Source organism: Cyprinus carpio, chromosome B17, assembly GCF_018340385.1.
Source record: "Cyprinus carpio isolate SPL01 chromosome B17, ASM1834038v1, whole genome shotgun sequence".
NCBI classification, from domain to species: Eukaryota; Metazoa; Chordata; class Actinopteri; order Cypriniformes; family Cyprinidae; genus Cyprinus; species Cyprinus carpio.
In genome coordinates, this window is record NC_056613.1 from 12,957,264 (window position 1) to 12,985,172 (window position 27,909).

Below are 27,909 nucleotides of genomic sequence, written 5' to 3' on the forward strand. Positions count from 1 at the left end.
GAGCAGAACTCTTGTGCTTTAACCTCTTCCATCCCTCCATTATCTCCCCCCTTTCCTTCTCTACCTTTTTCTTTCCGTCTTTCCTAGCCCTCCCTCCCTTCCTCTCTCTCTCTCTCTCTTTCTTTCTAGTTCCCTTTCGACATTAAATATTGTTCTATAACAATTTTTGTTAATTTACAAATGGATAGTCTGAATTTTAATGAAAAGTTTGATTAAAGTCTTTTGTGGTTTAGTGTTAAAGTGGTTCAACAGTGCTGTTGATATTTCAAAGCTGCTTTGTAATGGTGAAAATAACCATGCAGATGTTGCTCCCTGGTCCTCATTCAGCGCTGACAGCACTTGCTGTAAAATAACAAATGTTGGCATGGAACGTTTTTCCTCCATAGTGGTGCGTGTGTGTCCACATGTGTGTGTGTGTTTGTTTCAGTGTGTTGAGTGAACTTCCCATGTTTATGCTCAGTAGAGGAGAACTGTACTCTGTGGCAAATCCACCATCATGCTTTTAAATCAACTGATATCATAGATCTGAGTTTCCCTTCACTTCTGATTCTGATGCTGCCCTTCCACATTTGCTCATCTTACATTTACCATCCACAAGCATTAGCCATAGAAAGATGAAATGTCTGTCTGTGTTTAAATCATATGTGCAGTCAAAGTGAAAATGTTGCCATTCATGTTATTATGTCTGAATGAGGTGAAGGACATATTTTAATGAAAAACAAAATATATCAGAGCTTATTTTATTTTATTTTAGATCTAAATTCGTTTTAATGTTGATATGCAGTAGGGGTCAAAAGTCTGGGATTCAAACCTCAAATTTAAACCTTGAAATAAACAGTAATTTTAACAGGAAATGTAAGCAAATGTGGTGAGGAAAAATTAATATGAAATGTTTCTAAGTAAACAAAAAAAAAAAAATAAAAATAAAAATCTGTGACAATGATCATACAAAATCCTTAATTTTATGAACCCTACTGCATGTAAATAAAGACTGTGAGACTGATGAAAGTCATGATGCTGTTCACGGTTTACATTACATAAGGACAACGCTTATATAAAGGTAATTTCTTGCTGTTAAATACTGGAAAGGTCTTCACTGTCCCTCATTTGTGACAGACTACAGTTTCTAATTCTTTTATATTGGATTACAGGTTGTATAGTGTTACTGTGAGCTTGCTCAAGCTTTGAGATACACTTTGTTAAAAGTGCTACTGGCTTACTCAGCAGCCGCTAAATCACTACTGTCAGCTAATCAGCCTGATAGCCTGCTTAACAGGCTAGCCACTAACACACTAACATTGACAGACATCAGACGAAAGGTTAAAGCAAGGTTACAGAGATGGAGCCCATTACTGATGACCCTGGCACAGAGAGTTTTCAACACAGGCTTTTGGATAATACACACAGGAGTAAAAGTTCTGGTATAATTCTCCAGAACAACACAAACTGACTCTGTCTGCAAAGACTCCTATGCATTTGGACAATGAAAGGATTAATGAGAGATGTAGTAAGGAGGATAGTGCTTGAAAGTTTTGTGAAGATGCTGAAGGTATCAGGTTGTGTGTTTTAGGTTTTCTCAAAGTATTATGGGTGACAAAGAAGTTAATTTTGTTCAGTCAGAATTTTGGTGCTATAGGAATACACTATCTTTCAAAAGTTTGGGGTTTGTAAGATTTTTAAAATGTTTTTCTTTTGCTTGCCAAGGCTGCATTTATTTGATTTAATATACAGTAACCAGTAATATTGTGAAATATTTTTACAATTAAAAAAATAATAAGTTTTTCCTTTTGATATTTTAATTAGTTTCTGATGTGGCAAAGCTGAATTTTCAGCAGCCATTAATCCAGTCTTCAGTATCACATCATGATATTATTTTCAGAGATGTTAATATGCTGATTTGGTGCTCAAGAAACATTTCATATTATCAGTGCTGAAAATAGTTGTGCTTAATATTTTTGTTGAAACTATCAAACCTTTTTGAGGATTCTTTGATGAATAAAAAGTTTAAAAGAACTGCATTTATTTGAATTAGAAATCTTTTGCAACATTTTGTACCATGTCTTTTTTGTAACATTTTTCAATTTAACGTGTTCTAGCTGAATAAAAGTATTAATTTATGGCCTCAAACTTTTGAACAGTGGTCAAAAACCAGGAATGGGATACATGTGTATGACCAACCACAGCTGTTTATTGTGGTGGGATATATAGGACAAGATTTTTTTAAATTGATGTAACAGTTATAGTTTAGGTGGAATATACATGCGTGATCAAGCATATCTTGTTCACTTGCTTAAGTGTCTCAAACAAAACTCTTGAAAACCTTAAAAGGTTTGATACTACAACCCCGCAAACTTTGGCAAATCCAGCAATTAGTTATTTCTTAGACTTGCAAACACAAACCCATGCACCCCAACTCCCATTAGTTACAGTAAAACCAGTCTATTATATTTAAACCAATGTTTTTCAGCCAGATATGTCAATTTTTTTAATGCAATATGGATCACAACAGTCTGTGGGTGGTTTGAGGGCTGTTTGAGGCTGAGACTACCAAATATATGTTTCTTTCTGTTCACTTTAGCAAGAAAAACCTTCAAAGGCAGGGAACTGTACCTGGACAAAAAGAGTGCTAGAAGGAATATTTAGAGAAAATTTTATTTTAGTTTGAATGGGGTTGTACGGTAATGTGAGAGTATAATGTGAAACTACTGTGCATTACCACCTTGGCTACAGACCAGTAAAAATGAAGCTGAAATTCTCAGTGTTGTCATAAACATGTCAGATCAGTGGCTTTCGGCTGCTGTGACAGTGTCCACCCATCCTGCCTCATGTGACATTACCATAGCGACCGACCTCTAGTTTTCTTACCGTTGACCTTGTGCCTGGTTCCTCTCACCTGCTTCCTCCCCATACCCTCCTGTGCTCTTTCCACAGACACAAACTTTGTGTTGGGAAATGCCCAGATCGTAGACTGGCCCATCGTTTACAGTAATGATGGCTTTTGTAAGCTGTCCGGCTACCACCGTGCTGAGGTCATGCAGAAAAGCAGCACATGCAGGTATCAGACTTCATGCAGAGTTGGTTTCATGTACTAGTTTTTATATCCCATCATATTGATCATATTTTCTTTAGAAAAGAGAGGATGGCAGAGAGAGAACAGCAACTTCTTGTAGAAAGATGCTTGAATTCAATGGTCACACTATTTTAAGGTCCAATTCTCACTATTAACAAACCATTAACGACAACTTTTGCCTCAATAAACTACTTATTTGCTCCTTGTTAATAGTTAGTAAGGTAGTTGTTAAGTTTAGGTATTTGGTATAGGGATGTAGAATATGACCATGCAGAATATGTGCTTTATAATCACCAAAAAACAGCCAATATGTTAATAACAGGCATGCTAATAAGCAAGTAGTTAATAGTGAGAATTGTGAGAAATTTACAGTATTAAATACCGTATTAGATAACATAATACACAAGATAGTACAATATTGTTTGTAATGAAGTATGCCCACAATACAACCCAGTATATGTACAGTGCAATATTATATTACAATATGCAATACAATACAGTGCAGCATATAGTTCTACACTACACACTATGTAGAGTGAAATATGGGAAAGTAACAGTGCAAAATAAGTAAATAATAAATATTTTTCAGTAAAGTTTTTTAAAGAAATGAATACTTTTATTTAGTAGGATGCATTAAATAGATCAAAAGTGACAGTGAAGACATTTATGATTATTATTTGACACTGAAAATTGGAGAAATAGCTTCTGAAAATGGCGTTGCCATCACAGAATTAAATTAAAATTTTAAATATATTAAAATAGAAACCACTTTAAATTGTAATAATATTTCTCTATATTTCCGTTTTAACTGTAATTTGGATAAAATAAATACAGCCTTGTAAGAGTCTAATTCCAAAACAGAAAAAATGTACCGACTGCAACTTTTAAATGCTAGTGTATGTCGCAGAATAAACACAGAAATGAATTTGTAAGAATGTATTCTGTTACATATGCCTTATGTAATTATTATTATTATTTTTAATTTCCTATGTGAAAGTTTTTGCAGATGTTACAGTAAATGTTAAAAATAGAGTTGTAAGGGTGCAAGTGGCTGTCATCTGTGTGGTTAGTTGTTGAGCCAGCCAGCTTTGAACTTGATATGCCAAACACAAGCTATTCTCATTAGCGTTACAGCTCCAGATGGCTCAAAGAGAAATACATTTGTAGAGTCTCTTGAATGTATCATTCCTCCCTCTCTGCCTCTCTCATTATAGTAAAGTAAAGCAAAGCTGGAGTAGTTTCCAGTAAACTTTTGATTTTATCTGCTCATCATGACTCAAAAGTTCCACTAAGCAACATACAAATTAATATTATGACCATTTAACTACACTCAGGTTTATCTTATTTTCAACCCATTTGACTTACTCTCTTCTGTAAAACACAAAGGTAGAAATTTAGCATGGTATTTTTTTCACTCAGTGAAAGTGAATGGTGACTGGGACTGCGAAGCTTCAAAAGCACTATAAAAATAGCATATGTTGTCAATGTTGTTGTATATGACCTTTTATCATGGCACTTTTTTGTCACTTTTGGAATTTGACAGCCCCGGTCACTTGTATTTTATTCAAAAGAGCAGCATCAACATTCTACTACACTTCTCCTTTTGTGTTCTACAGAAAAAGAAAGTCAAATGGATTTAGAATGAGTTAATGATGACAGAATTTTATTTTTAGTCAACTTTTAAAATAAAGTCAAGTGAAATTCTGCTTGAAAATTGTCTGCTTCTGATTGTGTTTTACATTTCTTTTTTGTCTCAGCTTCATGTACGGAGAGCTCACAGATAAGGACACATGTGAAAAAGTTCGGCTGACTTTCGAGAACTATGAGATGAATTCGTTTGAGATCTTGATGTACAAGAAAAACAGTGAGCATTGCACACAAACACACTCACATATACACACAAAACTCAGAACAGGAACGCAGCAGTCCTAGTGCATAAATTTGTTATGCTAATATATTAATGAATATGCATAAATGTGTAAAACAGAGACAAGACAGTTTTTCCTTCAATAGAAAAATAACTTTTCTCCCCCGACATATTATCTGTCACCGATAATGACAGATGTTTAAATGTGCGTGGTTTTGTTTTTCCAGGAATGCCGGTTTGGTTTTTTGTGAAAATAGCCCCTATACGAAATGAACAGGAGAAGGTTGTGCTCTTCCTGTGTACGTTTAGTGACATCACAGCATTCAAACAACCCATTGAAGATGACTCCTCCAAAGGTACTTGTTGTTCAGATGTATTTCATGAACATTTGTGCATTTGAAAGGGAATGTTAAATGTAGGTTATATCTGTGTTCAGGATGGGGGAAGTTTGCTCGTCTGACCAGGGCTCTGACCAGCAGTAGAGGGGTCTTGCAACAACTGCAGCCCACTGTACATAAAGGAGAGAATGTACATAAACACTCGCGCCTTGCAGAGGTACGTCTCAGTGTGTGCGTCAGTCTCATACATTTCATTTTATGCCTGTGAGTGATTCTGGTGTGTATCAGCATGTGTTTGCATCCATCCGTGTCAAAGATCAAACTAACACTAGGAAGGCTATCTTCTTGCACTGTGTGTTTCCAGTCCTCCTGCAGGGAAATTAATAAGATATATAGAGCATTTTTGAATAGTTTACAAACCAGGGTGTTGAATTTAACAGGACTTTGGGACAAAAGTGCCACCAAATGTGAACTAGATATTATAATGTGGGGGCCAGAAATGCCTCATAACGAATTCATTATCTGTAACATATGATATATTTTTTTACATTCTGTACTAGGCCTAGCTAGTTATTAATTATTTAATGTCATGCAATGGAGCTGCCAGATTAGTTTTTTATTAGTTAATTAATCCATGGTGGCAGTTGACAATAAATAACTATATAATATGATATGACCAATATAAACTGACTACTGTATATAATCTGCTCCAGCCAATCATTTGCAATAAATGAGAAAAGGGAGAATTATATTATATTAATTGTAGAGACAGCAGAGAGATTGTTATACAGTGTTTCCATTCACAATGGTCATTATTCAGAAATATTGCTAAGCTGAATGTCACAATTGGCCAAACAGAATGAAGCATTCTAGAGTCATGTACAATGATATGAAAATAATAAAAAAATTAAAATAAATTAGTATATTTAAATGAAATGGTTACATTTTAAATATATTTTAAATGTATTTAAATTATTATATGTAGTATTGATGTAGTATATAGATATGCATTTATTTAAATTAAATGTAAAATTTTATGTGTTTGGGAATATTTTTTTTATGTGGTATAGACCTAAAATTGACAGTAAAAATCAAATAAATGAACATTTTTATTTAACGTTATTTAATTAATTGAAAGTATTTTTAGTGCTAGATGAGTAAAACCAAATCTTTAAAGTAACATGTCCATTCATTCTTCAATAATATATGTTAACATACATTTATTCTAGGAGGGCTTATCCAAAATGTCCATTAAAAATACATTTTAGTCAGTGACAAGGCTTCATCTATATCTGTTAAACAGACGAAATGAGATGCTTAACAGGATGCGATTTTTCTTTGAGGTGAGTCTCCTGTAAGCCGAGATGGGTCATTGCTCTTCCTCTCCACTCAGATAAATGACCATCCATCCACTGCCTCTCTCTCTCTCTCTCTCTCTCTCTCACACAGGTTCTCCAGCTGGGCTCAGACATCCTGCCCCAGTACAAACAAGAGACACCCAAGACCCCTCCTCACATCATCCTGCACTACTGTGCCTTTAAGACAACATGGGACTGGGTCATCCTCATTCTCACCTTCTACACCGCCATCATGCCACAAAACAACTCCTCCAAAAAAAACAAGAACAACAACACCACCCTACTAGTTGACAGAAATCATTACGTAATCTATCTTTTAGATATATAACTAAATAAACCACCACACCACGTTCGTGGGCCCGGCCGGGGAAGTGATATCAGACCCAAAACTGATTCGCATGAATTACATGAAAACCTGGTTTGTGATTGACCTTTTGTCCTGTCTGCCTTATGATGTCATCAACGCCTTTGAGAACGTGGATGAGGTCAGTACAAAACACAAATTCATTTACATACACACACACACAAACAAACAAACATGAAAAAAGGATTAATAATCAATGATAAGATTGAAACGTCTGTTATGTCGGCTCATTGTTTTTGCTCTGGTTTTCCAGTATACTGAAGTTTATTACTTGTTTCTCACAGTGTTTAAAGCAAGGAGATATGTATATATAGGACATGTTTAAAAAGCAGCAGACTGCAATAATTCAGAGAGAGGAACATGCACTTTATGTAAGATGTGCCAAGTTAAAGGGATAGTTCACCCAAAAATGAAAATTACCCCATGATTTACTCACCCTCAAGCAATCCTAGCTGTATATGACTTTCTTCTTTCAGATGAATACAATCAGAGTTATATTAAAAAAATGTCCTGGCTCTTACACGCTTTGTAATGGCAGTGAATGGGGTTTAAGATTTAGAAGTCCAATAAAAGTGCATAAATCAGTCATAAAAATTGCTCCACACAGCTCTGGGGGTTTAATAATTGTATTGGTCGGTGCCAATATGCCTGTATTGTGCCGTTGCACTGTGGGCGTCTCGAGTTTGAATCCCAGCTCATGGCCCCCTCGCTCTCTCCCCCACATCGCTTCCTGTCTCTCACTACACTGTCCTATCTAAATAAAAGACAAACATGCCAAAAACAAATGGAAAAACAAAACAAAACAAAACTGTATTAGTTTGAAAGAATAAAGTCATATACACCTAGGATGGCTTTTTTTTGAAGGGTGGGTAAATCACTGGGTAATTTTCATTTTTGGGTGAATTATCCCTTTAAGGAGTTTGCAAGTGAACAGAAAGATTATTAGGTGAAATTCGCCACCTAGTGTACTATAATTACAGTATAATTGTAAAAATAATGACTGTCTACACACATTCTTCCACACTTCATGCAATCAAACAATCAATCAAACAAACACTTATACAAATATTAATATTTTTGTAGGCCGACCTGAAAGTTAGCAATAGGATTTTTCCACTGGATTTGGATATTGCAGCAACGTTCTGTGACTAAGTAAATTTTATTATTCTTACACATCCTGTTCATTAGGGTAATCTTCACAAATTACCAACACAGCTTTTATGAATTTTGAAGCCTAATTAAAATTAACAGAGTTAAAATGCTAGAGTATAAACAAACCACATTTAAAATCTACTAGTTGGATGAGTTTTCCTCTGTAGACACATTTAGACTTTTACACATATTTCTGATGTACTTTATCTCATAGGATTAAACGAGAAAATATCTTGATCTTGCGTTAACTACAAAGCTTATTTCAAGCATTTAAAAAATGACACACATGACCTTTAAATTTACCGCATTAATTGTTTGCTGTAAGACTTCTTCGGATTCTGTGTAGCATCTGCTCTGTTTCGAACTATTCTAGTGGCAGTTATCCAGCAAGCCTGATCTCAGATCAGTGTCATAAAGTAAATCTCTGGAGAGAATCTGAATCAGTTTATCTGCCTTGGTCTTTGCTGATTTGGGAGGAAATTGTTGCAGTTAAGCTGAATGGATTTAAATTTGATAAAACTAGGCTGTGAGTACTACAATCTTAGTGTATGGGGACATGAATTATCAGATCAGACAAAATATTTTACAATAAACAAACACACAAGGGACAGGGGAAGTGGAAAACATTTTTGTCCCATGCGGGCCTGGTAATAGTCTTGAATAATGCCTTTAAGAAAGGAAGAACTGAAGAAAAGCATTGGACTACCCTGCTGGCTCTCATTACAGAGATAACCTAGCTAGCATTGATGTTACAACTTTATAGTCTAGGGGAGATCTTAATAAGTTGCTACCTAGGGTAAATGCATCTAGGGCAAGCACAGCAAAAAATAAACAAAACTAAATCCAAAAGTATTCATACATAGACACACTCTGTGATTTTTTCATACTTAGCTCAAAACACCTGTTCGGAAAAGCTATTCAACCTTGCGTATCTTTACAAGTGGTGGTATAACAGCCCTGCAACATTAAACTGATAATTTGTCTGAGTGCTTTGTGTGAGGGATAGTATTTGAGCTTGTAATGGAGCAAATCTTTGGTGCTAATTAATATTGATCAGTACATGTGAAGATAGTGAAGCACACAAACCCTTTCATTGATCTTGGGCTAAGAGTTCATTTCCATGCTATCATATTTACACTTTGAATTTTTATGTAAAGCATTTGAGTGCTTTTGAGTAGAAGTATTTGTGCACCTCACTTTGATTCTCTGTGTCTGTCTCTTGCGCTCGCTGGATACGGGTGATTGTATGGTAATGTTGGGGACTGAATCGATGGTGCGTGATTCTCTGTGCTGGTGAGGTTGGAATCGGTGTACTGGATGAAGCGTTTGCTCTGGATCAATCTCTGCCCGTATAATAATTTAAACTGAGCTGTCTGTCTGCATTTAATTGAACTCACAATCAATTTCCGCAACTGCACAGAGGATGAGCACAATCTCTCTGCCTGATGTTTACTGCCGTCACACCTGCATTCCACAGCTTTCAAAAATGATTTGTGCTTAAAGGGACAGTTCACCTGAAAAAGAAAATTGGGTCATCATTTACTCAAATTTTAAATCGGCATGAAATGAAAATTCACCATTTAATTCGTTTAATTTTCCAAAATACATGTTATGTTCCAGTTTAAAGGGGTCATCGGATGCAAAAGTCACTTTTACATGTTTGAACTGAAACCTGTACACAATCACCCAACAACGAGTCGCTGTGAACAGAGCTCTTGTTGTTGTTTTACTCTATAACTGAGAAATTTTTGCCAAAGTATGTTAAAGACTTTTCATTAAGACCCAAAAGAATCATATCAACTTGTGGAAAATGGGCATCTGATGACCCCTTTATATTTTAATTTTTTTAAATTAATTAATTAATTAATTTTTGAGCTCATGATGTTTAATCAAAATGCCATAACTGTATCTTCCGGTGAAAATGTCATTTTACCCTCTGGTGATATATACAGGTCTTCTCTAATCATTTGGGCTATGTCTACTTTAGTCTGAATACATTAAAAAAAAAAGAAGGCGTTTTCATTTAAAAGCCGCGCTGTCAGTCTCTGTGTCATCGATTTTGAATACTTCTGTTTTCACAGTCACTACAAACAGCATTTTCAAATTTATCCATTTGGGAAAGCATCTTCAAAAGCAAATTTTTTGTAGGACAAAAACACCATCTCAGTGTGGACGGAAGTGCTAAAATGTAGAGAAAAGGAATGTGTTCCAGATTAGTGTAGACATAACCTGAGTCTGCTTAAACCTCACCCCTGCAAGCTCACATTTATCTGCTCACATTTTTTTCAGTTTTAATAATTCATTACACTTGGATGTATGCCACTATATGGAAGAAAAGATCTGTTGCTACTCTTCATTTCAGAACTTGGAACGACTGAAGAAAAAACTTTGAAAATTTTTAATTTTTTTGTCTATACAATGAAATTCAATGGGGTCAGTGTTGTTATGGACCACACTGACTTTCATTTTATGTATAAAGACAGGTGAAATATTCTTTAAATAATCTGAAAAGAAAGTTGTGCACGTTTGGAATGATATGAGGGTGTGTAAATGATGACAGAATTTTCAATTTGAAGCAAACAATCACAGCAAAAAAAACAAAACAAAACAAAACAAAAAAAAAAACAAAACAAATATATATATATATATATATTATTTATTTATTTATTTATTATTTTTTTTCTGTGATTCTCTGTAAAACACACACACACTTAAACTCACACACTCTTGAGTTACAAATGAATATGATACCAGCACATTTACCCACTCAGACGCACTTCCCTCCCACTTTCACTGTGTTGAACGCACACACACACACACGCACACATGCACATATGCAGGATCCGAGCTTTCATCTTGCCCCTGGGCATATGGCTTTTCAGAGGGGCTGTCAGCACCAGTTTACCGTGAACAGCTACATCAAGCTCATCAGATCTGTCTGCGCACGCTGCCGGGCTTTTGAGCTCAGCAGAACCAGCCCAAAGAACAGAGCACCACCATAAATAACGGCATCCTTAGAGAGTTATGTAACACAAGGCGAATTAGATCCTGAGGTGACGACTTTCTGATGGAGAATAATGCACTCTGTCTGGTGTTTGCTTTCTGATTGATTTGTACTTGAAACAGAGGAGGAAGCGGCTGGTAAACTTAAGTTCACACTGAGGTTTATTTGTTTATTTACATTAGGAAGCCAGTGCAGCTTTTGAATGTATTTTCTTTGGTGGAAAACTGTCTGCAAACAGAAGAAATGGCTAGATTTCATTCTGCACTTCCCATACTACAGTACACATAGAATGCAAAGTTGGGATTATGCAATCCTCCTTATGTTACTTATTAGTCCAGAAATCATAATATTGACATGATATGTGTTCAGGTGGTTAGAATAAAATAGGAGCATTGGACAATTTTATTTTAGTTTAAATTTCCATAGTTTTCATTACCTGATAAAGACAAAAAGAGGGTGTTAGCATTAGAATAAGAAAATAAAATGCAATAAATGTACATTAGGTTATAACTGATCTATACTAATCAAAGCTTTGGTGTTGGTACAATTTTTTAGTTTTTTGTCTTTAAAAGAAGTCTCATGCTCACCAAGGCTGTATTTATTTGATTAAAAACACAATAAAAACAGTAATATTGTGAAATATTTTTACAGTTTAAAATAACCAGTTTCTATATCAGTGTATTTTATTCCTGTGATGGCAAAACCTAATTTTCAGTAGTCATTACTCCAGTGTTAAATGATGCTGAAAACATTTCTTCTTACTATCAATGTTGAAAACATGCATCCTGGTTCTTTCTAAATAAAAAGATACATTTTACTGACCCTAAACTTTAGAATGGTAGTGCATGTATTTTAGTGTTCCTATGCTGCCACAGGGAATGATGGGAAATGTAGTTTTGCCACACAAGCCTGTCACCTCATAAAATGCCTCAGTGAACAACCAAGATACCAAGATTTATCACAATCTTATTATGAATATTATCAGTGAGCATTCCATCATAATTAACACGCCCCCCCAACCCCCACCCAACGCTTGAAGAAAATCCACAGCTTCTCATTGGTAATTATGACATTGTGGTGCCATTAATGAGTGTTCATCTCATACATCATTATTCCAACATAACCTAAAGGCAGCATTAAAGCTTTGCAGATAATTGTATGCTGAAATTGCTTAAATGGGAAATGTGCATCTATGTTTAAGTAAAAAAATGCCGCAAACTAACACACTATGGCATACTATCTTCCTATGCATACTCAAAAGTGTGCACATTTCCATCAGCAAATGACACACAGGACATACTTTTAGTGAACAAGACAATGCAAAGTGAAATGTAACCAATATTGCTTTCTCTCAAAGGACAAACACAAGGACCAAGCATACATGCGTGCACACACACACACACACACACACACACACACACACACACACACACACACACACACACACACACACACACACACACACATCTGGTACAGGTGCATATTTTTATGGCCTACAGGGAGAACTGTGTGGTTTTTAATAATCGAAATCCTCCTCAGGTGTTTCATTTCAAAACTTTCGTTTGCATAATTATCTTATGTTGCATAAACCTCGTCTGATTTCACAGAGACATCTGTCATCGTTTCGCATTGCCTTTGCAGCCGAAGCTTGATTATTAATGTCTGCGATGCCTGTGATCTCACTAGCAGTCCAGGCTCTGCTTTTCACTCTTGATTCAAAGCGCCATGCTTTTGTTTGCAATGACTGTTCACATATTCTTCTGTTGACCATTGTCACTCTCTTTTGTTTTTTTCTTGTTGTTTTTTTCTCCTCATCCCTCTTTCTTTTTGCATGTCCCTTGCACTGCCTGTGTTTGTTGTGGGCGAATGAAGAACTGGAATCATCGAGCTGTCACTCAAGTAGGCCTTTCATCTCAAAACTCGGCATTTGATTGATATGCTGTGCCTCAGGGCATCAATCAGACATTGATGTTGACCAAAAGCAGTATTAGACCATAGTCTGTTATTTCATGTTTCTAATCAAATCAGTCAACAGAAACTTTTTTTAAATGAATTTTTGTCATTTAAATGTTTGTTTGTTGTGTATTAAACTGTATTGTCTGTGTGTGTGTGTGTGTGTGTGTGTGTGTGTGTCAGTGTTTGTAACTCTGTGGATGTGCTGATAGGGTGTTTAAAGGAATATTTAAAAAATACTGTTATTTATTTACTCACTCTTTTGCTGTCATTGGAACACAAATAGAGAAGTTTTATACATTTTAGAAACATTTTTTGCTGCTCCGATTCATACAACACTTAATGGTGACTTCGTATATTAAGCTCCACATAGGCCAAAAAGCACCATAAAAGTAGTCCATATTACTAATTACAAATTATCTGTAGTCAAATGAAAAGTGAAGAACACACCAAAATATTTGACCCTGGACCACAAAACCAGTCTTAAGTCGCTGGGGTATATTTTTAGCAATAGCCAAAAAAACATTGTATGGGTCAAAATGATCATTTTTCTTTTATGCCAAAAATCATTAGGATATTAAGTAAAGATTATGTTCCATTAAGATATTTAACTAATTTCCTATCGTAAATATATCAAAACTTAATTTTTGATTAGTAATATGCATTGCTAAGAACTTTATTTGGAAAACTTTAAAGGTGATTTTCTCAGTATTAAGATTTTTTTGCACCCTCAGATTCCAGATTTTCAAATAGTTGTATCTCAGCCAAATATAATCCTACTCTAACAAACAATACATCAATTGAAATCCAATTTATTAAGCTGCTTTCATATGATGTAGAAATCTCAATTTTGAGAAATTGACCCTTATGACTGGTTTTGTGGTCCAGGGTCACATATAAGTAGTTAGTAGTAGACTGGATCATTGACTCAGTTGAATTCATCAATGAATTGTTCAAAACAACCATTTCATTGAAAAGAACTGGCTCAGAAGAATCATTTATTCACTGATCTGGTTCTTGAGGTCAACTAACTGTGTCAGAAAGTATTTTACAGTGGTTCTCGGGTTAAAGATTCACTTAGGGAATGCAAAGCTATTACTGTATATGGACATAATCTTTTCATGGTGATTTTTTTGGTAATTTTCTGAACTTAACATAGTTGATTACTATAAACTGTTACTGTATGGTTAAAAACTGAATGAAAACTCCAAAGAAAATAACAGCATACAGGTTTGGAACAACATGAGGGTGAGTAAATAATGACAGAATTTTCATTTTTGGGAGAACTATCCCTTTAATAAAGAATTCATGGACACTGACCAGAATTACTATAGTTTCAAAAGCAGAAGCACAAATACTATCCAAAATGTTTTGCCCCCCAAATTTTTTTTCAATATAGCAAAATGGCTAAAAGAAAGTGCCTCATATATTTTTCAGTGTCTGTTCGAAGAGAACTGTTTATATCACTAGAAGTGATGTAATTTGTATTTGTAATATCTACCCAAATAAATCCCTGGATAAATTCCTGATCTAAAAGAGTTTGTGAAAAAAAAAAAATTACACACATAAAGGGTTACAGGGTGATTTTGGCTTGAATATTTAAAACAGGCATTATACATATTTAATGTTATTGTTGTGGCCATTTCCCTAAAGCAAGTCTCCACTGTACTATTGATGTCCTTGTGTGTGAAAGCTGTTTTATTCATGAAGATGTGCTCATAGTTCACCCAATAAGGAATATATAATATATAAAGCAACAATTCGCCCAAATTTCAAAATTAAGTCATCAATACACTATAACTAGAAGTGGTTCAACTCCTCTTCTGTTTCTCAGAATAATGATCGCAGAAACTCTGATGGCAAGAAATAATACGGAAAAACCATGCTTTGACAACACAGAAGTGCACTTTTAGAAAAAGATTGTACACTTAGGTTATTTTTGAATATATTCCAGTGTGTTTGTTCTGGTGCTCAGGTGCTGTTTCAGCTCTCTGTATTGTTGATTTCAGAGGGTTGGTTTGGCAGACGCCTGTGCATATTTATAAATCCAGAGAATCTGTGCTAAGAGAGAAAATGCACTTTATTTAGACTCAAGAAAATGTGTCTGTAGAATTGCTTCGGCCTATAATGTTTATATTTGATGGATGGATGAAAATATATTTTGTTGTATGTTTAATTCTCTCTATCTCTCTGTCTCTTCCTCAGGGTATCAGTAGCTTGTTTAGTTCACTGAAGGTGGTTCGTCTGTTGCGTCTGGGCCGGGTGGCTCGCAAACTAGATCACTACATTGAGTATGGTGCGGCTGTTTTGATTCTGCTGGTTTGCGTATTTGGGTTGGCGGCCCACTGGCTGGCCTGCATCTGGTACAGCATTGGAGACTATGAGGTCATAGATGAGGAACGCAACAAAGTACGTCCAGAGAGCTGGCTTTATATGCTGGGTGAGACAATCGGGACACCCTATCGCTTCAACGTCAGCGGGACAGGAAAATGGGAAGGTGGACCCACGAAAGATTCAGTCTACATCACGTCTCTGTACTTCACCATGACCAGCCTGACCAGTATTGGCTTTGGAAACATCGCTCCAACCACAGATGGGGAGAAGATCTTCGCTGTGGCCATGATGATGATTGGATGTGAGTTGAAAAGCTTTATTTACTTCTTTATAAACACGTGCATGAAAAAATACAGTGTTGGTATGTTTGTTTATCATTTGAGAACTAGTAATTGTTGTGCGTATAAGTAAGGAACTAGTGCAGTACAGCTAGCAAATTCACGGCTGAGCAATAATGATGACCCACTGGCCAAGTTTTAGGCCAGTCGATAGAAAAATGTTATAAATTTTTTTTTTTAAATTTACATGCATATTTATGCATTGCAAATGTAAACGTGGTTTTCTGTGTCATTTAGGTGCAAAATCTACTTTTTAAACTTTTTTCTAGTTTTCTAACTGGTTAACATAGAAAAAGGTTTTAGCTACAGAATGTACTTTGGTCAAAAATCATGTTACCATAATATTTTCCAGTGTGAAATGATCCGTTTCTGACCATATTACCCCCTCACTTGTTTTTGATTCATTTGTGACCATTTTTGCTGACTGGGACAGCTACATTTCATTTGGTTCTGAACAGTGATTTGTTACGAAGGCAGATGAGCAAAATAATGGAGCGTTGACTCTAGAGATGATGCCTGCAGGGTCATCCACGGCGGGGCTCTCGCAGATCACACTGCCATTGAGCTGTGATTCACCACTCAGAGGAAAATGAGTCAGTTCCATTATATGTGCTGCTATTAAACATGACCAGCTGCCAGTACGCTGTTATTTATATGGTGAAACTCCCTCATGAGAGGCTTATTTTCAGAGTAAACATACATAGCTGCTTTCTGGGCAAACAATCATACAGTGCAGAACATCAGTAGGTTCAGAGGTGGGATCTAGAATTTATGTGTGAGATTTTGTTACAAAATATAATAGGCAAAACAATTTAAATCAATTAACTAAACCTTTTTAATGCAGGACAAGGCCGTTGTGTCAGAAGAAAGGATTATAATTAATCTGTAAAAACACTAATAATTGAAAAGTAATTTTTAGCAAATCTTAAAATGAATATCCATTTTTCATACGGTACAGTATATGTTCCGATTCACTTTAAATAAACAACTGATTTCAGTTTTCAGTGTGCAATGTATTATTCATTGATAGTTCATGTCAGCTAAAGTTGCATTTGTTACATTATTAGCGAATAATAAATAATTCCAACATTCACTAACATTAACATAAATCAAATGTTGTATCTGTTAATATTATTAAGTGGACCTCAGCCAAAATGAACTAACAATAAACATTAGCATTTTTATTAACTAACATAAATACTGTACCAAATCAGTAGAAATCATTGTTATTTAATATTAGTTTATTTTCCATGAACTAATGGGACTTTATTTTAAAGTGTTCTCAATTATTAAGACACAATATTATGGATTTGTAATAATTAGAAAAAGCCAGACTGGGAAAATAGTTAAAAAATGTTGATGACTCAGTTTACACTGAACATTTCTGTACAATCTTATATTTTCTGTAATTATAATGTGCAGATGGCCGCAGGGAACTCAAATCACATAATTACACATAAAAAAATGAATGTAAATATACAGCATGAACTAGCAATGAAGCTCACAGGCATTTCTTTTTCAAACTGTTTCTTGTAGTTCATGTCACGTTGCATTACATAATAGTCTACAAGTCGTGTTTTATGCTCATTTAACAACAGTTAATGAAAATGTTCAACTGGCATCACATTGCAGTCTGTTCTCAAACGCTTCAAGGTTATGTGAACTTACAGGGTTTTGTTTCACAAGTGCATTTCAGATTTCTGAATCGTGCTGATGTTTCATCATGTTTATAGTGACAGTTTAAATCAGCGCAGAGTGTAAACACTTGATTTGAGCACCGTTTGCATCATTCTCAAGGGCTTTATTCCACAGTCTAGAGAAGTTCTGAGCGAAATTAGTCTCTTCCTTTGAAACAAAACCAGAAGTGCAGATGCTGATTTCATGGGTTGCTCGGGGAACAGGGCTGGCAGCAGGTGCTGGAATGCCTGTTCTGTTGCCATGGCAACGGCTAGATTGGGGCACAAGTTTAACGACTGATAGAAAATATAAATCCGACTGAGAGAGTCTAACAGGTAGAAACATACATGCCTGGCTTTCTGAAGCTCGCCTGTGTGCATGTGCCGATGTACACGTGCAGAGGTCTTTGAGCCGGTGACAAACATGAAGCAGCTTTCATCTTTCTCCTGCAGGAGTTTTTGTCAGTTAATGACTTCATACATATTAGATATGCATTTATGAGGCATGCATACGCAAATTCATCGCAACGCTGTGAAATATTTGTGTTTTGCCTTGTTTGATTGATAGCTTAACTTCCTCTCTTTGTTTTCCGATTAATTTCCTCGAGAGGCGTTAATGCTCCTCACGTGTTTTCACTGCATGTGCGCAGGTTGTGATGTCACAAAAGGGGCGAAGCCTCAGCTTATGAATATTGATAAGGTTATAGCTTATAGTTTAACATGATGTTTAAGGTTGTGATTTATCAGATATGTTTCAGACTTGTTTCAGTTTGATGATCACATTAACAAAACATTATGAGTGGAAGTCATAGGAAATCCTGTAATCTACCTTTTAAATAGCACACTGAATTGCAAAGTTCTCAATAAACAATATTTTGAGCATAAATTCATTCCTACATACTGCATCTTCAAGCTTTGGAAAAAGGTATCCGGTTTATAATTCACCAAAATTCACCAACTAAAACTATTATGAAGATGATAGGATTTAAAAATATTGTTGACTAATATAAAATAGGAAAAAATGTAATTAAAGAAAATTGAAGGTGCACTACAATATGAATAATACATATATATAATTAAAAAAAAAAGAAAATTATATATACTTTCTTGATTGAAGCTTGATTTCTAACTATTGGAGTATTCTCTCAAAAGCTGACCAGTACACATTAGTCAGGTTAGATGTTATATCAAATTTAACTTGAATAAAAATGGCTGTGAGGAACAGACATCATATACAGTCTTTACAATGGCACACACTGTATAAAGGACCTAGATTACATGATTTTTTTAATTTATTATTATTATTATTTTTTTTTTTTACAACTCACAGCTTTAAAAACTTTTTTATGGAGTTTTTGTCCAGAGAACTGTTTTTTTCTTTATTTTTTTCTTCTTTTCATGCTACTATTCATTACAGCCTAATTTTCCTTCCCATCAAAAATAGGGCACTAACCTTACTAAGGTCTATTAAGCAGCTGTCTGAACAACTTGTAAAAAAACAGCTACAGTTAGCTTTTTCTATGTAACATTTAGGTGCTGATAAATCTGAAATAGTTGGCACTACACTTCTAAACGGCAAATAGTCAAATAACAACAGCTTACAGACAAGAATCTCATTTAGTTAATACAGACAGCCTCAAACAAAACTCAGAGATTCTCTGGCAAATCCAGTGTTCTCTGATGCAGGATCCAATCCATGCTGCTGAACTGTAAATATTGCGGAGATGCAATAATGATGAAAGTTAAAATTTACCTCAACACAATTCATTTACACAAAGTACTGCAGTATTGTTTTTTGTTAATTTGACAAATAATGCTTTTTACTTAAACTTTGATGTTTTCAGAATGGTGTACTGTAGTTTGAGCAGGCAGATGAAATAGTGTGTGGTGCTATGTTTTAAGAGATGATAAATATAACCTGAAATTAAATAGAATAAAATTATAATAGAAATGAAAAAACTTCTGCACGAAGAGTGACTTTTAGAGTCACGAGCTGAGTAAATTGTCCAGAATATTCAATGCCCCTGATACTCTGACACCATCAGCATCAGAGTGAACTGAACGTGTCAGCCAGAAATGGGAAGCTAAAACGCACCTGAATGGCTGATCTGTTCTTTATTGCCTAAGTGAATGTGAGCCTGTTTTCCAGTAGATTTGGTGCTTAATCAATTTACCTTGGCCAAATTCCCCAGCATCCTAACCTTTCAGCTGACATTGATACGGATTTACAGTGTTTGCAAACGTGGAGCGGAAAGAGCTTTCGCTCACCCTGCCGTCACATGGCCCTTTGTAGGCAATGATGCAAGTTCAATTGGAAGCAGAGATGTCAAGATATTAAATATTCTGTCACATGTTCCTGTAATGGAGCCACAGGGAATCTTTTGACAAGGACTCGTTTCATCTGATCAGATACACTTTCTTTCCCTTTTCCCTCTTTTTTTCTCTCTCTTTTACATCTTCCTCATTTACAAACATAATCAAGGAACAAACACAACAGATAAAAGACACAAATACACCCTCAACACTAATCTCAATAATAGTGACAACAACCACTGTTTAAAAAAATTATAATATAAAAATAATAAAAAACATATATACTGGAATAGTGATGAAATATATGATATATATGTATTTTATTGCTATACTAGTTCAGCACAAATAAACTATCTATGGGTTAAGCGACAAGACACAGAGCTGTGGCTCTTATTTATGAGTGCGGTACCTAATGAGGATAATTGGGTGCTTCTGAACAAACAGATTAAATGATGCTATCAGTCATGGCAATGGATGAGTAAGTAATAGCTGATTAAAAGGCAAAAGAGATCTGAATTTCAAGGGGTCAAAATTAGGACTGAATTGTTGGGTTTCAATTGTGAGATGTTTTCTTTTGAAGAATAATTATGATGACTAGATAATTAAATTTGAATTACGGATGAACGGATTAATATTAAAACTGAATTTTAGAGGTTTAATTACTTTTATAACATGAAAAGTACACTCTAAGAAACGTCTGTAATGTCCTGTGTTAATATGAATTAATTTCCTTACTGATTTTCCACAGGTGTTTTACCTGTATTTTAAATTAGGCTTTGCATTGTGTTGTGTTTTAGGGTTAAAGGAAATATCTGTAAACTTAAGGGGCGTTTACACGATACTGTTTTCATCCAGAATCTCAATTACACGACAATGGTGTTTTGAAACTTATGAAAATGGGTTTCAGAGTGCAAGTTTCTTGTTAACAATAATGTTATTAAACTACAAAAATGCTAATTTGTGAAAACGGTGAAGTCATGCGCATGCATAGGCCTATTACATGTTTGTGTAATGTATTTTACAGTGTTACATCACCAACTACTGGCCTGGCATGGATATTACAGCATTTTAAGTTGCTTTAGTGGATCTGTGTGAACGATTGTTTTGACAACATTGTTGTCTGTACACACACACACACATACACAAAAAAATCCTAAAGGAATATAAATGCTTTTGTTTGTTATGGTCAGTAGTAAGTTTCACAATTTGAACTCATGTGAAACAATGCTTTATACTGTATTGGCAAAGCATGGGGGTGATAAAAAGAAAGAGAGTGGAGAGATGAAGAGAAGAGCCCAAGTATTATGCTGGCAGTACAATTAATCACCTGCTCTAATCAAATTACACTAACACAGGCTTATCTCCTCCACCCCATGTTTTTCTTTGCTCTACTGCTCATTCTCTCTCTCTCCATCTCTGGCAGCAGCCCAGCTCAAGCAGACGGTGTGATGTGCGCGTCTTTTACCGAAACAGTGTTGTGAATGTGTCACGTCATCAAGACAATTGCTGCAGCACTTTTCTAATGAACGGAGCAGGTGTACAAACATCAGTTCTACAAAACTTTGTGAAAAATGTATACGTTTTCACTAATGAGTCCTGCTTTACAGTACAGTCTCAGGACAGTCCCCTTGGGGTTTAGTCCTGATTTTTGCTCCTCTTCTAATGAGTTGAACTTGCATGTTTTAAACAGAGCACACAGAAAGAGCATGTTGTTTAGTGGATTTAAGGCTCCTGTATGAACACAAGTAAGATTAATGTGGTTCTGTGTCATTGTTTCCACTCTAAATCACATGCTTGATATGCCGTTTCCTCGTTTGAGTTGTTGTGTACTTCAGGAGGAACAGAATCACCCGAATGTGACTATTTTTAGAAAAGATGTTAAATTCATGAAACCCTTAGCTTTAGCTGTGCTAAGGGGAGCAGTAAAGGAGAGCATGAAAGAGAGAAACAGAGGGTGGATGGAGGAATTTCAGTGTGTCAGTCACAAAGTTTTAGTGAGCAATTTAGTGTCCAGTAACATATTCAATCACATTTTTCTCTGTCAAAGTGAAAGATAACAGAAATGTCTACTTTTAAGGGTTATGAAGAAGAGTGACTTGAGATCTGCAAAAGATAATAAACAGTAAAAATTCCCTCTTCACTGTAAACCTTAAAACCTAAAACCTTTTTTATTACTTTGTACTGTTCACTGAGGTCCACTTACAGTGTTATCAAGATATTTACATCAAAAACATCAGAATTTAAGTAATAGACTATTTTCTCTTCTGTTCTGTTCATGACCCCTTTAAAGGGATACTTCATGCAAAATAAAAAATTCTGTCATCATTTAGTCACCACAAAAGTAATTTTAAAAAAAAAGAATAAAAAAACTAATCACACAAGAAAAAAACCAAAAATTAATTCAACACATAAAAAAAATCAAAATTTAATTCATTATTGACTTAGATCATATTTCCATATTGATGAGCTTTCATTACAGAAGTAGCCATGTCTAATTTGTGATTGAAACATTCGTTTGAGTCAAATCTTCTCAATGATTTGGTTGATTCAGTTAAAAACAGATTTGAACTGATCTGGTTCTCAATCAATGGCCTGATTCCAGTGATGTGAATTTTTTTGTTATTGAAGCTCTGTTACGGTTTCAGAAGACTTCAGCATTTGAAAATGTCAGTATAATTTAATCATGTGATATGAACTATAGATTAGATCATTCCTGTCAAGAGCTGCCTAGACAATCCATGCAATCTCAAAGAACAAACTAATGACACTCAAGAAATACAAACACACTCTCTCTCTCTCTTTCACACTTACATGATTAAAGAGTGTACATCAGCTGTGTTAATGTAAGGGGAGGGTGTGTAATGAGCTGCCTGGCTCACTTATTTGTTCATTTGTTAATGAACATCTGCCCGCCTCTGTAATGACAAACAGATGTGAGTGTGTGTGTTTGATTTGTTGGGACAGTTCATGTTGAACCGTGAAAGCAGTTAAAAGTTTGCTGGGTGAACAAACGCCCACCCTGTGACCTCACACACTGATACATCTGGACATATCTATGCGTGGTGTCAGAGCGTCTAGGATGTGTGTCTGTGTGTGTGTGCATGTGTTCAGTAGGACAGTCTCTGTCAGCTCCGTTCCATGTTCTTGTCACCCTGGAGCCAAATCTGTCCCCAGATCAGCAAAGACTGTCACACTGCATATCTGTACATCACCGCCATCTCACACACAAGACTCTTACACTCTAATAATAATGGCTGGGGTCCCAGAAAACTGCAGCAGATGACAAATATTGAGAAGCTTTGATCTTTTTTTAAACATCTGCATCTGGAAATGTGCACAAACTTTAAATGACAGTGTTATTTAAAATATTATTTAAAGAGATAAATGACAGAAATGATTTAGTTGCAGGAAGTTCACCCAACAATTAAATTCTTTCATAATTTACTCACTATCATGCCAATCATAACCTGTATACTGTATATATTTTTTTTTTCTGCAGTACACAAAAGAGTATTTTAAAAAGAATCTTCACACAGATCTTTTTGTTACATAGTGACCTGTCAAGAAAAACAAAACAAAACCAAAAACACTATAAATATAATCAACCATTGAGACAGTGAGCAAAACTCTAGAACAAAATCAGTTTGATTTGTGAATTAATAGTTCTTTTGAGTCAGTTGATCCAGTTCACAAATCAGGCTAAACAATTCATTCATGTATCAAACTGATGATTGGCTCATGAGTTAATAGTTTATTGGATTATCGGACTGAAATAACGACTTTCTTTTTCTCACAAAAAAACTTCAAGAAGTGACTTGGAGTAGATAGTAGAGCGTGAATCATATGCACCACACACAGACATGGTCACTACAAACTGTTGTACAGACAAAAATAACAGCATACAGGATTGGAAAAACATGAGGGTGAGTACATGATGACAGAACATTTTTATGCAGCTTATAATTCTTATCTGAAGGTATTTAGGAGGGGATTCAAACACACACACACACACACACACACACACACACACTCACACACCTAGAGTCCATACATGCGTAATTAGATTTTCTCCTGTGTGCAAAGCTGTTACAGGCCGGCTAAATCAGTTTAAAAGAGAAAATCACTCGCATTTATTGAATCTTCTTTCTGTCCTGTGCTTTCACTCATTTACAATTCACATTGTCATTTATTATTATCGTCATATTTGTCTCTCTCTGTTCTGGAGATGATAACTTATGGAATAACATTTTTCATAATGTTTTCTTTTTTAGTATGTTTAATGATGTTATTATTTCTATAATGGAAAAGCTAAATTTTCAGCAGCCTAGTTTTCAGTGTCACATGATTCTTCAGAAATCATTCTAATATGCTGATTTGGTGCTCAAGAAGCATTTCTTATTATAATCAATGTTGAAAACACTTGTGCAGCATAATATTTTTGTGGAAACTAATGGATTTTCCAGGATAATTATTTTTTTTCTATTTTTTGGTGATTTATTTACATTGTTCTGTTTCTCTGTGTTGTCATTTAATCCAAAGTTTCTTTCTGCCTTTCTTTATCTTTCCTACAGCTCTCCTCTATGCCACCATCTTCGGTAACGTGACAACTATCTTCCAGCAGATGTATGCTAACACAAACCGCTATCATGAGATGCTGAACAGCGTGCGGGACTTCCTCAAGCTGTACCAGGTGCCCAAAGGCCTGAGCGAGAGGGTTATGGATTACATCGCCTCCACGTGGTCCATGTCCCACGGTATTGACACTGAAAAGGTGAACACCCTGTATGCCCAACTCCAATTACCCAGCATGCAACTGTGGACACGCTTGTGTGTGTGTGTGTGTGGTTATTTACTCTTGCTCTGAAATAATTGTGTGAGTGTGTCTGGCTAAGTATTTTTAAACATTAGTGTGATTCTTAAGCAAGATGCTTTCTCACGCTGTGTGTTTAGACTCGTCCAGTCATTTAAACGCAAAACGCAAAAGGGGAACAGTATGACTCTGTGGATATGAAGTCCCCGTTGGGCGGACATTGTCAGAATGTTCCAGCTGTCTCCTTCTCTCTCTCTTTCTCTCTCGTGATTTAACCGTCTCATCACACAGGCTCACACTGTTCTCCCCAGAGCCAACGTCCATGTCTCCGTGACAACCACATGCAGAAATGGAGATGCACTGGAAAAGTGAGAGGCTGCTGGGAATGGCAGCTCAGGGACATGTCACACGCTAATGTGCTTAGATGCACACATGCACACCGGCACGCAGGTCCTGTACCTCTGTCTCTCGGTGTCGGCCTCCCAGTATGCTTCACTGGCATGACAATAAACAGAAATTTGAATGGTGTGAGACAGGGGTTATAAAAAAGAAAAATGCAAATTTTTAATAATAGAAAAAAATTATAATTGGGGCTGTCAATGTTAATTTAGTACAATTAATATTGCTAATTTAGTATAATGAACTAATTAGTATTATAAAAAAGAATCTAATCATTCCCTGGCTACTAAAAACAATCCAAAATAAGGGACTTTCCATCAAAGCAATGCATTTTAAACAGCTGAAAGTTGAATTTAAAATAAATAAATAAATAATAAAAAAAACCATTAAAAAAACAATAATTATAGTAATCTGAACCGAAATCTAACCATTTCAATCATGATAACTCACTTAAATGTTAGTATATTAATGGATATGACAATGTTAATGTATTTGGTCTGGGCGGACTACATATGCTGCACAGCAAGTACAGACTTGCAACTGCTAATAGATAAACAGACATGCTGCTGCGAGTGTGTAAGATTTGCAGTTACTGCATGATAGGCAAGCATAAATCCCAGGGTAGATCTAGACAAGTGGAGCTGGGGGAGGTGGAGGGATTCAGAGAAATTCTGACAGGACCGTCATACTGCGAACACTGAACTAGGCTACTTAAAGGTTGAGCAGTCTCATTGGCTGCAGACTCAGCAGAGGACAGTAAGCTTGTGCCATGTAGTAAATTATGTGATTGATAGAAGATTGCATGTAAAAGACTTAGCCTGTCTAGATTTTCATGAATTAACTAGGTTCTAATTTTGACATTTTAACAAATTTGATTGAATTTTATGTATGCAGCCAGGAAATTGAAGTCACACTTTAATACAGGGGCCAATTCTCACTATTAACTAGTTGCTTATTAGCATGCCTATTATTAACATATTAGCTTTTATTAGTACATATAAAGAACATATTCTGCATGACCATATTCTACATCCTTAATCCTACCCAAAACGTAAACTTAACAACTACCTTACTGTTTATAGCAAGAATTATAACCTAAAATAACATACAAAAGTCATATCTGACCTCCCATTAAAAGCAATAAATATACCTCAAAATAAAGTGTGACCGAAATTGCTAAATTAGATATTGAAGAGATGCTGTTGTTTATTGTTTATAATCTAGACTCCTGCTTGTTGCCATTTGTATGAATGAAATGTACAGTATGTTTCCATAATACATCAAGCTCTTTTATCTCAAAAGAGCAAGGAAAATTTGATTATGACATGACCCCTTTAAATCAAATGAAGTTCCAGCAGAATTACCACTTATATCTGTTATTTCTCCCTCCCATTACAGGTTTTGCAGATCTGTCCTAAAGACATGCGTGCTGATATATGTGTGCACCTGAACAGGAAGGTTTTCAAGGAACATCCTGCTTTCCGTTTAGCCAGTGACGGCTGTTTGCGGGCTTTGGCCATGGAGTTCCAGACCATCCACTGTGCTCCGGGCGATCTTATCTACCATGCGGGCGAGAGTGTGGACAGCCTCTGTTTTGTGGTGTCAGGGTCACTGGAGGTCATCCAAGACGACGAGGTGGTCGCCATTCTGGGTAAGAGGAAAACAGAGACAGAGAAATAGATCTGGATCTGAATTAATGAGTATTGACTTGGTATGGATCATGATGGTTGAGTTACCGTCCAACAGCTGACTAGATTAGTGAGGTCAAATAGTTTTTTATTTGCTACATTTTTAACAGTGGTGCAAGCTGTTAAGACAGTTTACCCACTAAGATTTTGACTTCTCGATTTTGAACAGCACTAATTTTGACACCACAGGGCTTAAGTCTGCTTAAGCTGTTACTGTATTCAAAACTAATTTCCTCTAGAGACTAACTGACATTAAGACAGCATCCCTCTGTCTTGGGTTTAGTTCCCTATGGGAGGATTATGTGCACCCACAGAGCTTCTATGTGATCATATATCTTGACTGACACACGGGCTGTCAAACCCACTCCTCCGCACTGTTCTATCCCTCTCCCTTTTGTTTATTCCCACATCCTGCACCCTGTATCCACTTTGATCAATGTGTCCAGCTCTTTCTCTTCCTCTGTGCGTAAAACATTCAGAGAACAATAATAAAATAAAATGAAGAGGGAAAGTTGAAATTTTGAGCATAAAGCATGTTAAATTATGCAAAATATGGCCTTTGCTGATGATAAAAAGTAACAATAAAATGATATTTGAAAAGTAATTCTACTAAAGTATGTTGTAAGACGTTTTTAAGATCTTTTCTAAGTATGAGTTCATCCTTTTCTGGCAATAATTGAGTTAGAAGCCTTCCAGCTTGCTGTAGATGTCTTTTATATTATGTTAAAAAAATCTTTGTAGCACATTGAACTACTGTATAAAAGACTATACCACAGCATTAAGTGCCAATTTTATTTTATTTTTTTAAAAAAACAATTTCTTAGTGCAACAGATAAAAATGTCATAATGCTATAAATGATGTAATATTCTCTTGTTGGCTGCATATTGTCTCATTCATTCAGTCAAATGAAAACCTTCCCCTAAGAATACAGATTTTGATATTACAGCAAAAAATTGTAGCAAATATTATTATATAGAAAAAAACTAAAGAAATACTTGCAAATACTACAATAATGGAATAAGATGTTGTGTAGTATTTATTTATTAGTTTTTCCTGATCCATAATTATTCCAGTAAATAGTCTTTAATAAAAAATTAAATACATTAATGAATGAATCAATCAATAAATTAATGATTAAATAAAGGTACAGTGAGTGGCTTCATCTTTTTCTTACCCATATAATTGTTTAATTTACATTAAAGATATATTATACTGTATACTGTGAGCCCTAATGCATAGATCTC

At 35.5% G+C, this 27,909-nt stretch overlaps 2 protein-coding genes across 2 annotated transcripts in view; one reads left to right on the top strand and one right to left on the bottom strand.

Moving 5' to 3' along the window:
• The window catches only part of kcnh1a (potassium voltage-gated channel, subfamily H (eag-related), member 1a), a 47,075-nt gene that overhangs the window by 1,384 nt on the left and 17,782 nt on the right, over positions 1-27,909 (top strand). The window contains 10 exon segments of the mRNA XM_042742348.1: positions 2,932-3,055; positions 4,828-4,934; positions 5,165-5,293; positions 5,374-5,492; positions 6,725-6,964; positions 6,966-7,118; positions 13,026-13,052; positions 15,312-15,741; positions 24,339-24,538; positions 26,375-26,627. Of these exon segments, the coding sequence (XP_042598282.1) occupies positions 2,932-3,055; positions 4,828-4,934; positions 5,165-5,293; positions 5,374-5,492; positions 6,725-6,964; positions 6,966-7,118; positions 13,026-13,052; positions 15,312-15,741; positions 24,339-24,538; positions 26,375-26,627 (1,782 nt within the window).
• The window catches only part of hhat (hedgehog acyltransferase), a 49,437-nt gene continuing 48,023 nt past the window's right edge, over positions 26,496-27,909 (bottom strand). Inside the window, exon 13 of the mRNA XM_042742354.1 lies at positions 26,496-26,623. The gene's annotated coding sequence lies outside the window, so the exon portion shown is untranslated. The remainder of the gene's footprint in view (positions 26,624-27,909) is intronic.